This window comes from Ascaphus truei, chromosome 6, assembly GCF_040206685.1.
Source record: "Ascaphus truei isolate aAscTru1 chromosome 6, aAscTru1.hap1, whole genome shotgun sequence".
Lineage (NCBI taxonomy): Eukaryota > Metazoa > Chordata > Amphibia > Anura > Ascaphidae > Ascaphus > Ascaphus truei.
Genome location: NC_134488.1, coordinates 76,357,054 through 76,369,571, shown reverse-complemented (window position 1 = coordinate 76,369,571; position 12,518 = coordinate 76,357,054). Strand labels below are relative to the sequence as shown.

The 12,518-nt window shown below is 45.0% G+C and overlaps 1 protein-coding gene across 10 annotated transcripts in view; it reads right to left on the bottom strand.

The window, feature by feature from the left end:
• Positions 1–12,518, bottom strand: part of PLCH2 (phospholipase C eta 2) — a 498,290-nt gene that overhangs the window by 120,088 nt on the left and 365,684 nt on the right. For all 10 annotated transcript variants that reach the window (XM_075604867.1, XM_075604874.1, XM_075604869.1 and 7 more), the window contains one exon: positions 8,321–8,467. In XM_075604867.1, the coding sequence (XP_075460982.1) occupies positions 8,321–8,467 (147 nt within the window). The remainder of the gene's footprint in view (positions 1–8,320; positions 8,468–12,518) is intronic.

Here is a 12,518-nt window from a genome sequence, read left to right as displayed (position 1 = left end):
CTCTCTCTCCTTCCATCCCCTGCCCCACCCCCCCACCCCCTCTCCTTCCTTCCTCCCCCCCGCAGATGCGGAGGCGACGGAGGTCTGGATCATCGGTGACTCTTTGATACACTGGGCGGAGAAGCGCGCGGCTCGGCGGCCTTACAGAGTGGACCTCGGTTTGGGCATGCAGGCTAGGGTTTTATGGTGGGGTGGGAGGGGCTGCGATAGGGCCAGCTGCTACCACGGCTCTTGGTTCTAGCAAGGGACAGGAGACCGCCGCAGATCCTTCTCATTCACGCGGGAGGAAATGACGTGGTGGCGGTGCGGTCGTACGACCTAATAGAGACCATTAAAAGGGACGTGGCGCAGATGTTCGCTCGCTGTCCGGCGGTGCAATTTGTTTGGTCCGACATTGTCCACAGGAAGGCCTGGCAGGGTGCCAGGTCACCGCGGGTGGTGGATAGGGCACGGAGGAAGGTGAATAGGGCGGTAGGCAAGTTTGTGGTGCAGTGCGGGGGTTGGGTGATCAGACACCCCGATTTTGATGCGTCCGCAGGGGGGTTGTTGAGGGCAGACGGGGTTCACATGTCAGAGGTGGGGCTAGATCTGTTCAATATCAGGTTGCAGGAGGATTGGAGAGGGTCTTGCAGTGGTTGGCGGTACGGCCCTAGTTTAAGGGGGATTAAATAGGCCGTCGGTGGCGGCTCGTGGGGGGTAGGTGCTTGTTCTTGCCAGACTGGGAGCTGTGCCGTTTGAGCCCGGGGGGAGCACGAGTGGGCAAGGTCAGATATTCATGACGTCGATAACCCGCTCGCGCAGACGGCAGCGGCGCAGGGGGCGGACGACCCTCCCCTCCTCTTCCTGTCAAGGTACATTCTGGCGGGGAGTAGCATTTACCCCTCTTCATTTTAAATAAATAGCCACTGCCATTTTACCTCCAGTCCTGTCTCTTGTCGTTATTTGGGAATTTTCGGGGGAAAAAGCGGGCGGGGGGGGGAACCGCTTGGCAACCTCCCTGGGGGGTTTCATGACCAGGGGGGGCCGGCCTTCCCCTCCCACTGGCCCGCCCCTCGCACTGCCCTCCCCGTCACGGGGGAGGGCCTAAGCTCCTTAATTTAAAGTCAAGCTGGCGGGGGCTCGTCCTCTTTGCCTCCCTCCAGCCAAACCGCCTGGCAACCTCCCTGGTCAAGATATTTTCCTCAGTCTTCATTTATCATTGCATTCTCCTTTGAACCAACACAGGCACCTATGTAAAAACAGCCCTTGCAAAAATGTACACTGCTCGGACTAATATCTCCTCTTTATTAGGAGTGCATACATTTCACATTACCATCAGTAATCCTTGTGATAAGGGCAGTTATCAATTTTGCTTCTGCAGTAGTCAGCAAATAAGACATTTAAATTCGCAGTTTTGTTCTTATATCACCCGATAATGTGTTACTGCTACCGCTCCATTCACACAAATGGAGCCGCCAGTAATGTTGCGCAATTTTATAAATGAATCACTTGATAATGGGCACAACATATGCTAAACCTGTAACCATCCCAACCAAGTAAAAAGAACAGTCTTCGAAGCTGAAAGTTAAGCGATTATACTTCCCATTTTCATTTTAGGCTGGGAAATGGCCTGGAGAGTCTTAGTTGGGATTCCTAGTAAGTACTGTGTGTTTTTCAGGTGTACCATTGTAAAATAAAAACAATAAACAAAAAAAAAAAACAGTGTTCTATATCTCAGATTACCATTTCCATTAAGATCCCACCCTACAACCTAGCTACGCACATTTAATATTCTATTTACTAATTCTTTTTCGATAATCCCTGACAAAATTATAGTAAATTCATTTCTTAATAAATAGAAGCCATGTATATAACAATTGGCTTTAACAACTGTGAAGAAAAATAAATCTGAATTTAGGTTAGGTTAATGCTTGTTCAGTAGTGAACAACAAAATGATATTGTTTGGAAAACATTATATGCTTTACAGTGTTTTAAAATGTAAAACAAAATTAAGATATGGGAGTGGTGATATTCATGTACAGTAATATGGTCCACTGCCATACTGTATTGTCCATTAAAGTTCATCAATATAATTGATGTATTCGATAATTGTTTAATTTTGATGATAAAGAGATTCAGTTTAGCTTAGGCGTGTTCAAGGCAGTCTAACATTCATGCGATAGGACTATTTTGACCTTCCCATCTCATTCCCAATGAAACACTGCGGGAACGAGAACCAAAACGTGTATTACATTTAAAAGAGAGCCCATACCCCTGGGAGGAAAAACACATGTCCAAACATAATCTATCGACTACAGCATGACAGAGTAAAGCAATCTAACAGGGATTTCTCATTCGGCATTACAGGGAAATGCCAACATTGACACTGACAAACTGAAGAGCAAAAAAGAGATGAAACAGACATGGCATCTTGGGTGACAAGGTCAGAGCAAACGCATCACAGCAACGTTGCTGAGAAAAGAGTGGAGTAACACATCACACTTTATTATTTCTATATTGCAGTGGTTCTCAACTTTTCCCCGGCACCCTTGTTAAGAAACACATCTCTATTAGAGTATGGAAGAAAGCAGGAAGGGGAGTAGTGAAGGTCTATGTAGTGAAATGCAATACATGGGGTTAGAGGTTGAGCTAAAAAATATTGCAGTTCTGCAATTAAAAACAAAATAATTTGTAGAATTTGTCTTAATCATATCAAGGTGTTTTGATGGTTAATGAAGGTGTTTTGATGGTTAGGTAAGGGATTATCTTGAAGGGATTCTTTTTTTGTTTATACCTTTACTTGGAAATACATTGAGTTAGTGCTCATATTTAAGTACTATATGACCTGGGCACAGAGTTCTGATGACAATGCATGGTTACATTAAATTAACAGAGGTTATACATTCAATTCACAGACATTTCAGGACAGAGATAATATATGATTATAAGCATGTGTAACAGTTACATGTAAGATTAAAATATGAGACAGCTGAAGTCTTGAAATTACTTCTACTGGAGGACATTTGAGTATCTCTTGAAGGTTGTTCCAGTTGTGAGGTGCACAGTAAGAAGGAGGAGTGGACGGTTTCTTTGTTGAGCCTTTGGACCATGAACATTCTTTTGGAGTCAGATCTCAGATGATAAGTGCTGCATGCGGTAGGGGTGAGAAGCTTGTTCAGATAGCCAGGGAGCTTGCCCAGAAAGTATTTGAAGGCAAGACAGGGAAAATGTTCTTTGCACCTGGACGAAAGGGTTAACTAATCTAGTCCTTGCAGCATTTTACAGTGAGTGAGATTTATAGAGAGGAGCTACTTAGAGGTGCAGTCCACTCCACTTTTTTTTTATTTTTACCATGGGTGGTAAGGGGGCCAGCGGAGCTGAACCACATTAATTTCAACTCTGATGACACCCCAGTTCCCAAAATACATACAGGTAAAAGTAGCGCCGGTACATTGGTATATTTCAATCCAACATATGCGGCAATAGGAAGCCGTGATTGATGCCGTTGACACTTCTAATGTGGCCCATTTAAACCAGCGGTGCACAAACTGGGGGCACAAGATTATTTAGGGGGGGCGTGGACTGCGTGTGGGGAAACCGGAGGGCGGGCAGAGCTGAGCACGGGCGGCCAAGAAGCAGCTCCGTGCTGAGGCTGCTTCTCTGCTCTGTGTCTTGAAGAGGGGGCGGGGCCTTGCTGCGGGGGTGGGGCTTTCCTTCCCTGCACACAGACATTCCCTCCTCCTCCTGTGTTACCCATCCCAGTTTGCAGCAGCATGGGGGATAGGAGCAGGCTTACAGTAGTACTTCCTCCCCTGGGTGAAAGTGTGTGACTTATGATTGTGCGTTGTGTCTGTCTTGTGTGTGTTGTGATTGAGTGTGTGTGTGTGTGTGTGTGTGTGTGTGTTGTGATTGAGTGTGTTGTGATTGAGTGTGTTGTGATTGAGTGTGTTGTGATTGAGTGTGTTGTGATTGAGTGTGTTGTGATTGAGTGTGTTGTGATTGAGTGTGTTGTGATTGAGTGTGTTGTGATTGAGTGTGTTGTGATTGAGTGTGTTGTGATTGAGTGTGTTGTGATTGAGTGTGTTGTGATTGAGTGTGTTGTGATTGAGTGTGTGTTGTGATTGAGTGTGTGTTGTGATTGAGTGTGTGTTGTGATTGAGTGTGTGTTGTGATTGAGTGTGTGTGTTGGTTGTGATTGATTGTGTGTGTGGATTGTGTGTGTGGATTGTGTGTGTGTTGTGTCTGTGTTGGTTGTAATTGAGTGTGTGTGTTGTGATATTAGTGTGTGTTGTGATTGAGTGTGTGTTGTGATTGTGTGTTGTGATTGAGTGTGTGTTGTGATTGAGTGTGTGTTGTGATTGAGTGTGTGTGTTGGTTGTGATTGATTGTGTGTGTGGATTGTGTGTGTGGATTGTGTGTGTGTTGTGTCTGTGTTGGTTGTAATTGAGTGTGTGTGTTGTGATATTAGTGTGTGTTGTGATTGAGTATGTGTGCTGTGTCTGTGTTGTGATTGTGTGTATGTGTATGTGTGTTGTGATTAAATGCAGCGGTGCGCAAACTGGGGGCGTACGGTCTCCAAAGCTTGGCGCTTCGGGAGACAAACAAAAATTGACTTTGAAGCGCACTCAGCAGCAGTCAATAAACACACACACACACACACACACACACAGCCCCAATCCATGCCCCTCCGCTTGTGCTTGCAAAATTATGCAGGACACCCTGTGCTCATGCTTGGAAAGTTGGTGATGTCACCGCTCTCAGCGGCAGCGTGGACGCAGCCTAATTTTGCAAGCACGAGCAGTTGAAATAAAGTATTTAGACATATTTGTATTTACATTGTATACCGTTTAATAAAGATTTTTTTTTTCATGTGATTGATTACATCAGGCAGGGGGGGGCCCCGAGAAATTTTATGGATGAATAGGGGGTCTCGGCATAAAAAGTTTGCTCGCCCCTGATTTAAACCACAATTTAACCTACAAAAGGCTGACAAACTGTTGAACTTTACTGGAGGAAATAACATTCTATAGACTATTTCCTCCACTATAAATTCACTCTCTCCTCCTAAAACACTGTCCGTACCCTGGCAGGCAAACTTACTTTTCTTCACTCATACCAACTATGTCTAACCTTTTCAACGTCTCTAACTCATTCACCCTCTAACTCACATTCATCCGATGTTACTTGCACCCCCCTTCTACCCTTGCAGCCAAAGACCTCGCCATGTACTTCACAGACAAGATTAAGGCAACCAGACATGACATATTTTAATGTCAAGATCCACACGCACCCTCTACCTCCCCTTGCATACCTAAATCCAACCAAGTCTAATTTTTCCCTGTGACCGAGGACAGGGTCTCACCCTACAACCTGACCCCTTAATCCTATTCCCTCAGATCTTCCCCACTCCCTCTCTGGAACACTAAGCCCCACCCTATCTCTCCTTTTTCACCTCTCCCTCACATCTGGCACATTTCCATCTTCTTTTAAACATGAACTCATCACGCTCATTTTAAAGAAACCACTCTTTACCCAGCCCCTTTCTCTTCTCCCCTTTGCCTCCAAGCTTTGGTCCGGACTCTCCCCTAGCTTTTAGATATTTAAAAACTCACCTTTTCGAGGAAGCCTACCTGGCATTCCTCTAACATCCAAGTCCCTCCAGAACCAGCTATGTGTCTGGATCAATCTCTACGCTGTCTTACATCCAGATCCTCAAACCTTAATGGGATCTGCTGTGTGGCTGAATCATACCCCATCTTGCGGTATACTGCAACACACAACGAGCAGACACTTTCCCTTTTGTTTCAACATTGTAGCAGGGTCCGCATTACCTTTTGTATCAGTTTGTGCTTGTTTGGTATGTAACTCTGTTTATGTCATTTACATCTCTGTAACCCCATTTTACTGCACTGCAGAATATGTTGGTGATTTACAAATAAAAGATAATATCCCCCACTGTGTTACATTAAAAATTACTGATAAATTATCACTATTAAAAATGTCCCACTTGCAGAATGTTAAATAATAATGCACTTGACAATCTACTATTTATTGATTTTACCCTTCCACTGCTGCAACTGGGCCTGCAATGCATTACAAAAGAGTGGAGAAAATGCATTACGATGCTGGATCAGTGGTGGAAAAATTGTTTTGGTCAGGATTAAAAAAAAAAGTGCAACTGTTGGTTTCCTCCAAGACATGATGGATATATCAATCTTTTAGCAATTATAGTGGATCTTTGTAGAAGAGAAGAGAAGAAATCCCAGCTTCTCTGTTATTAAGAGTGCAGTCCCACAATAAAGCTGCAAGTCCCTCTCCCGGGCAACGTGTGTCAAAGGTTTTTGTTGCCCTTATTTTCCATTGATACATTTTTTGTTATACAGTATGCTTTCTATAACAGGGAACATTTCTACCAACTATAGGTGTACATGTAACTGGCTGCAAATTCATAAAACATGCAAGCTACATTTTGTAAAAAAAAACGCTGTTTTCACGTAAACTGCATGTTTTAATTCAGATATTTACTGTAAGGTTCTAATCATAATTGTGAGGATTAAATCATTCAAATTGACTTTAAATATGTATTTACAGTCCCTGGAGCTTTCCTTTTCGATGCTCCGCTAAGACCATGGTTGTCGTGGTGTGCGTTTATGTGGCTAGTTGTCTAGCACTGTGAACCAAACATTTAGCTTGTGCACTAAATAATGAATTTTTGTTGTACTGCAGGCTGCGCAATGTATCAGTTACAGCATTAAGATTGAAATAATTCACCCTTTTATAAAAGTTCATTTGTTAATAGTTTTTGTTTCAGGGGCAGAAGTGTAAAACCACACTAAGGCCTCGTCCATGGTTGCTGCTTGCTGGCGGAGGCGCACTCCCGCTCAGCACTGAGCCCCTACAGCCGCAATTAGAGTGGCTTTAAGTAGGGGCTCGCCTACGCTTCCGCAAGCGCGCGGAAGCGTAGGTCTTACCAGAATTTTAGATTTCCCTGCTTGCCGGCGCGCAGGGCCGGTCACGTGAGCGGTTCGCCCAATGAGGGCGAACCAGCTCCGTGACGTGGTTTGTGTGTTTGAAATGGTGCTCAAAAAGTGCTGGGACTGTATTTAAAGGAAGGGAGCATGAACTGGGTAAATGACAAATAAATGATTAGTGGTACTGAGCCTTAAGAGGGCATAAGGTACCCTGAAGGTTGGGGTGGGTTGCCCAAGGACACCCCCCCCCTTCCTCATTGGGGTAGCCCCAGGTATTGTACTCACTGTATTTTTCTTCCTTCCCCAGTCTCCCTTCCAGAGCATGCAGCTGTAGTAGAATATGTTCCAAAAGCCAGGGTGTGCAGCGCACAGCAGTAATGAAGAGAGCAGGTCTTGCAAAAATAAGTCCTTTATTGATAATTCATAGGGTTGTGGGAAAGCAGCAAACCTTCTACGCGTTTCGTTCAAAAGAACTTTATCAAGAAGTGACGTCACTGGCCAGCCCCCGACGGCGCGCTGACTAAGGCCAGGGAAAGCACCCGCTTTCCCTGAGCCTCAGCGCGCCTCAGCACGCCAGCAGGTAACATGGCCGAGGCCTAAGACAGAAAAAATATATTCATCCTAGCGCGCTCTCTCTTTGAAAATAAAAGACTGTGACTTGGCAGTCAATAATCATTCCCAACAAAAGAATAAATAAACAGAGTTTCCCGGGGCCGCCGACAGAAATCTTTGGGCACAGGACAAATGAAAAGGAGCAAGGTCCCCTTTCCTGCACACACTGGGGTACAGAAGGTATGGGGCCTGAAAGGGGGGGGTTGAAAGAGTTATGGGCCTGAGGGGGGTGGAGTGAAAGAGGTAGGGTGGAAAGTGGGGTGGGGAGGGGAGAAGATAGTGATGGTAGAGGGTGAAGGATGTATGGACTTGAGGTAGGTGGGTATGGGCCCTGGGTGGATAAGGGCCTGGTGGTGGTATTAGATATGGCCTGAAGGGATAGTTGTTGGTCCAGTATAGAAGGCATGCGGAATGAGCTGGAGGATAGGTGTTCCCACCCACTCAGACTTTTGAGGAAGTTATGCCTGACTTCCTGTCTAGGCCGGCTGGGCCCCAAACACTTGTCCAGGCTCTCCCGCCCACCTCCGATTTGCAACTCTAAAGTCTCTGTTCCGACCCAATGTAACTTTTCACAGCTCGGCAACTAACATGGCAAATGATGGAGATTTTACTATGGCATTTGATGGGAGGCATGCACATGTAATATTAAACCACAGTAACATTACAAACAACACTTCCCAAGCATAGTCCATTGGCAACGGTTAGTGTACAAATGACTCGCCAACATTCTACACCAACATCCTTAATATCTACTTACTCTTAGCCTTTTCATTCTTTCTTGATGGTCTCCAGCGTATACAGGACTTGTGTTCATCCAGGTAATAAAAACGGACCAGACCTTTGGAGCTACCTCGGAGTTTGATCATTTGGGTACCAGCTTGCATAGAACTCATGCATCTTTCCACTGTAAGAAAGGGAGAGCAAAACATTACATCTCATTTACATTTCTATACATGATACATGGCTGAAAATAATGCAATGTAAATGGTATTTGTTCACTTCTTTATACTGCTTTTAGTTTCACTTAAGAAATATTTGTGGAAAAGTTTCCTATTTGGATAAAAATTTTATTTTTTTTGTATCTAAAATTAATACCATAAACCCAAGAAAGGCAATTAATAGAAAACACCACATTTTACTAGAACTGATAACCATGCATAAAAGTGTACACATATTTGTACGGGAAGGTTAGTGCAGACCTCAAATGTAACAAACGTTTGGAAAGAAAAATCTTCTAAAGTACTGCTCTTTTCTAAGCTTGGTGAATGTAATGTAGATTTCCTAAAATTCACTTTTACCGACTTACTAGGATGCCTCCCATAGGATTTCAGACCACCACACATCGTCTATACTTGTCACATGTATTACTAATGTGAAGCGCTACTGTATGTACACTAATGGCGCTATATAAATAAAGACATACATACATGAGACATTACATACTGTATACTGTAACAAACAATATCACAACTGTCATTAAATACTGTAAAACTAGCCACATTCTTCCTAAAGGTTTTAATTAAACAAGACTACAAAAGCCACACAAAATTATTTACTGTGCTTGGCACAGAGAATTGCACAGATTTCCAAATGCACAAAGCAATTAGTTACCAAATCACCATAAGAAATGAAAATGTCATCAATGTGGTCAGAAGTATAAAAACACTGGGTGTTTCAAATGCTGACCTCAGCAGGCTGCAGAAGACTTACAGTTTGGATAACAGTTCCATTCTTGGCTTTGAACTTTGCAAATCAGAGCCAAGTGCGGTGTTTTTACAGCAGAGAAGCAGAGGGTTTTCTCAATTCTGCCTGACAGCAGAAGGTTGAATGGAGCAGAGAATTATAAATGTTTATCATCCCCAACCAGTTCAGAAGGATAATTTATTATGTAGTAAAGTTTTAAATACATGAAGGAAGCATCGTCACAATCGTAGGAAAAAACTTAATGTGTGTAGAACATATCCAGCAAGTTGGAAACTAGGGTAAATAAAAACCATAAAATAAAGCCATGCCATTCTTTTATTTCCAGGGTGTATTTTTTATTTAAATCAACATTCTAAATGCAGAGCTTTATAATGGACACCTCGCACAGATTAAATCGTACACAGCTGACAAGTCTTCCGATATCACCACTAATAATAGCCACTTCTCTAGCGTGAGATCTACTGCTTCACTTTTTATATGCCTATTTTACTTGTAAACATTGTGAGTACACTCCTTACCTTTTATTGCGATATAAACCTTTTTGCTGGTCTGCACTATGGTCTCTTTTCTGCTGTGTTTCCTAATGAGTTGATCCAGAGTGCAAGCCCTCTCAAGTTCCTGCAACCCTGTTCCCTGTTACACGCTGTTTCTTCACCTACTTTTTGTAAGTAGGCAATTCATATGAGCCAAGTTTTTCTTTTTGACCATTTTTTGTGATTTTATTGCACCATATACTGTATGCTTACTCTTTTTTTGGGGGTGTTCCTGATTTATCGCTCCCTTCCTACCCTGGATGTACTGTTGCTATTAGGGAACCTGTACAATTCCCTTTGAAGGTTGAGAATTTTTCTAATACACCTTACACTCATTTATATATATTCACTTTTGAAGTGAAACTTCTTTAGTGGCACCTCATTCGTAATGGGACATAAATGGATTGTGGAGACAGAAAATGAAACGGATGTGAAGTCAAAGTGCTGACTTCAAAGTGCTGGCAGATGAGGCCGGGCTGTGTTCTGGCAAATCACATATCGCCGGCGCCGCTCCTAAAAGCCGCCGCTCCCCCCACAGGCCCGCTGACATGCAGCGGCACCGCTCCCCCCCACCCGCTTAACATTTACTCGCCGCCGCCACAGCTCCTAACGAGCGCCGTTCCCCCCACCCACCGACGCCACGCATGCGCAGAAGCGGCTGGCAGTGGCGCCGTTTCCCCACACGTCCGCTGCCGTGCCGCACATGCGCCATTCCCCGTGCCCGCTGACATGCCGCGCATACGGTAGTCATGGCGACGCTCACGGACACCACGGCTTGGCGACCTCCCTGCGCTGCCGGGTGAATAAGGAGGACGGGCAGACTCCCTGCAGCGCAGCTCTGCTTCACATGCCTGCCTCCTGCTTGTAGCTGATCTCCAGGCCGGTCACCAACCCCCTGCCCGGTGTCTGGGAGGAGGCGGACATGCAGGGATCCTGCCCACGGGATCCTGCCGATCAGAGTCCCGGGATCCTGCTTCTCCCCATGGATCTCGGAGGCTGAAGAGGAAGCACCGAGAGCGGTGATTAAGTCATCCCCATACCTCCCTCCCCGATCCACCCGATTGAACGATGACAGCACAGCTATGCCTTGATTGAGCTCGCGAGAGGAGACAAATGCATCTCAGGGGAGCGGCAGCAACATCACTAAATGGTCAACGAAGGATCTGCAGCTACTGGGAGGGGGGGTACATAGAGAGACCAAGGGTACCCCGAGGCTCCTTCCCCTCCCCCCACCACCACTGCCTCCATCGCCTCTGTGCTGCAATCTGGTAGGAATGGGGGGGGACGACTTCTGAAAGGGGCTGGGGGGAGGACAAGGGTGCTGGGGGCAGGACAAGGGTGCTGGGGGGAGTCAGGAGAGAGGGGACAGAGAGACATACACATCACACACAGAGAGGCAAACATACACTGACAGACACACACCCACACACACTGACTGACACACATACACTGACACACACTGACTGACGCACACACATGTGCACACTGATGCACACTGACACACACACACCCCCCAGTGATGTGCCTATTCCCCCCCACCCCTGTGAGCTCCCCCACCCGCTCAACATCCATGGCCAGTACTGCTGCCAATAAACATGAGCCCACCAATCAAATTTACTCATGCTCTAAGCAGTAATAATATTATTGTTACTTTATATGTTGCTGACAACACACAAAGAAGTTTCACTTACTATGCGCGTGCACAGAACACACAGCTTTTTTTTCACTTATTCCACATTGTTGCTGTGTAGCGCCGTTCTAGATCACTTGGGTTACTAAGTCTTCCAATTTCACCACTAATAATATTTTATTAATCATTGTTAGTTTCTTATGTAGCGCTGACCACGCACGCAGTGTTGTACATAGCATTTTGGAGGCACAATTACCCTGCAGAGTTTACAATTTAATTTTAGTGCCTGATGTCAAAAGGAAAGCGGGCACTGGGATTTAAGGTTCATCAACTTCAAAAAGGCAGGGACATAACAACTGAGCGAAGAGTGAATTCTTTACTCGACACAAGTCTTTGCATGAAAGTTATGTATTTTCACAAATTACTCAAAATGTTTGAGGAGACCAGGACAAGCTCCCACATCTAGAAACATGAATACATAGGCCACTGTCCTGAAGGCTGGTTTGATGGCGGTGCCATCGGTGCTACTGTACCGAGCTCTGCACTTGCAGAGGCCCCCACTCTTTCCCGCAATATTTAAACTGATTGCCGGGGGGAAGATTGCGTTGCCTCTGTAAGCTCCGGCATCTCCTCCTGCATCTTCTTGTGACGACACATTGCCATGGACAATGCAGCTACGTCACGACAGCCCGACCTGTTGATGACCATTGAGGACTGGAGTTGCCCACCCCTGGGCTATGTGCTACCACTTTATTGCATGATGTCCATTGGGACAATTATGTTTTATTTCCATATCAAGCTGGTACTGGAACTGATATCAACTGATGTGGAAAACATTCAGTAAAAACTGCAGTTAGGAGCATAAACCTCCATTAAAAAAAAGTGGTGTGCTGTGGAAAAACAAATGAAAACCGAAGGGACTAGACGGCTCTATCATGACAGTAGCTTGTTTCCCAATGATAAGTCTTAAAAAGGGCTAACTGTGGACGGGCTTATTTTACAAATAAACTATGTGATGCATACAGTAGTTCTTCATACTGTAAAGGCAACTTCACATTTCCCATTCCTGTTCTGATCACAACTAAATA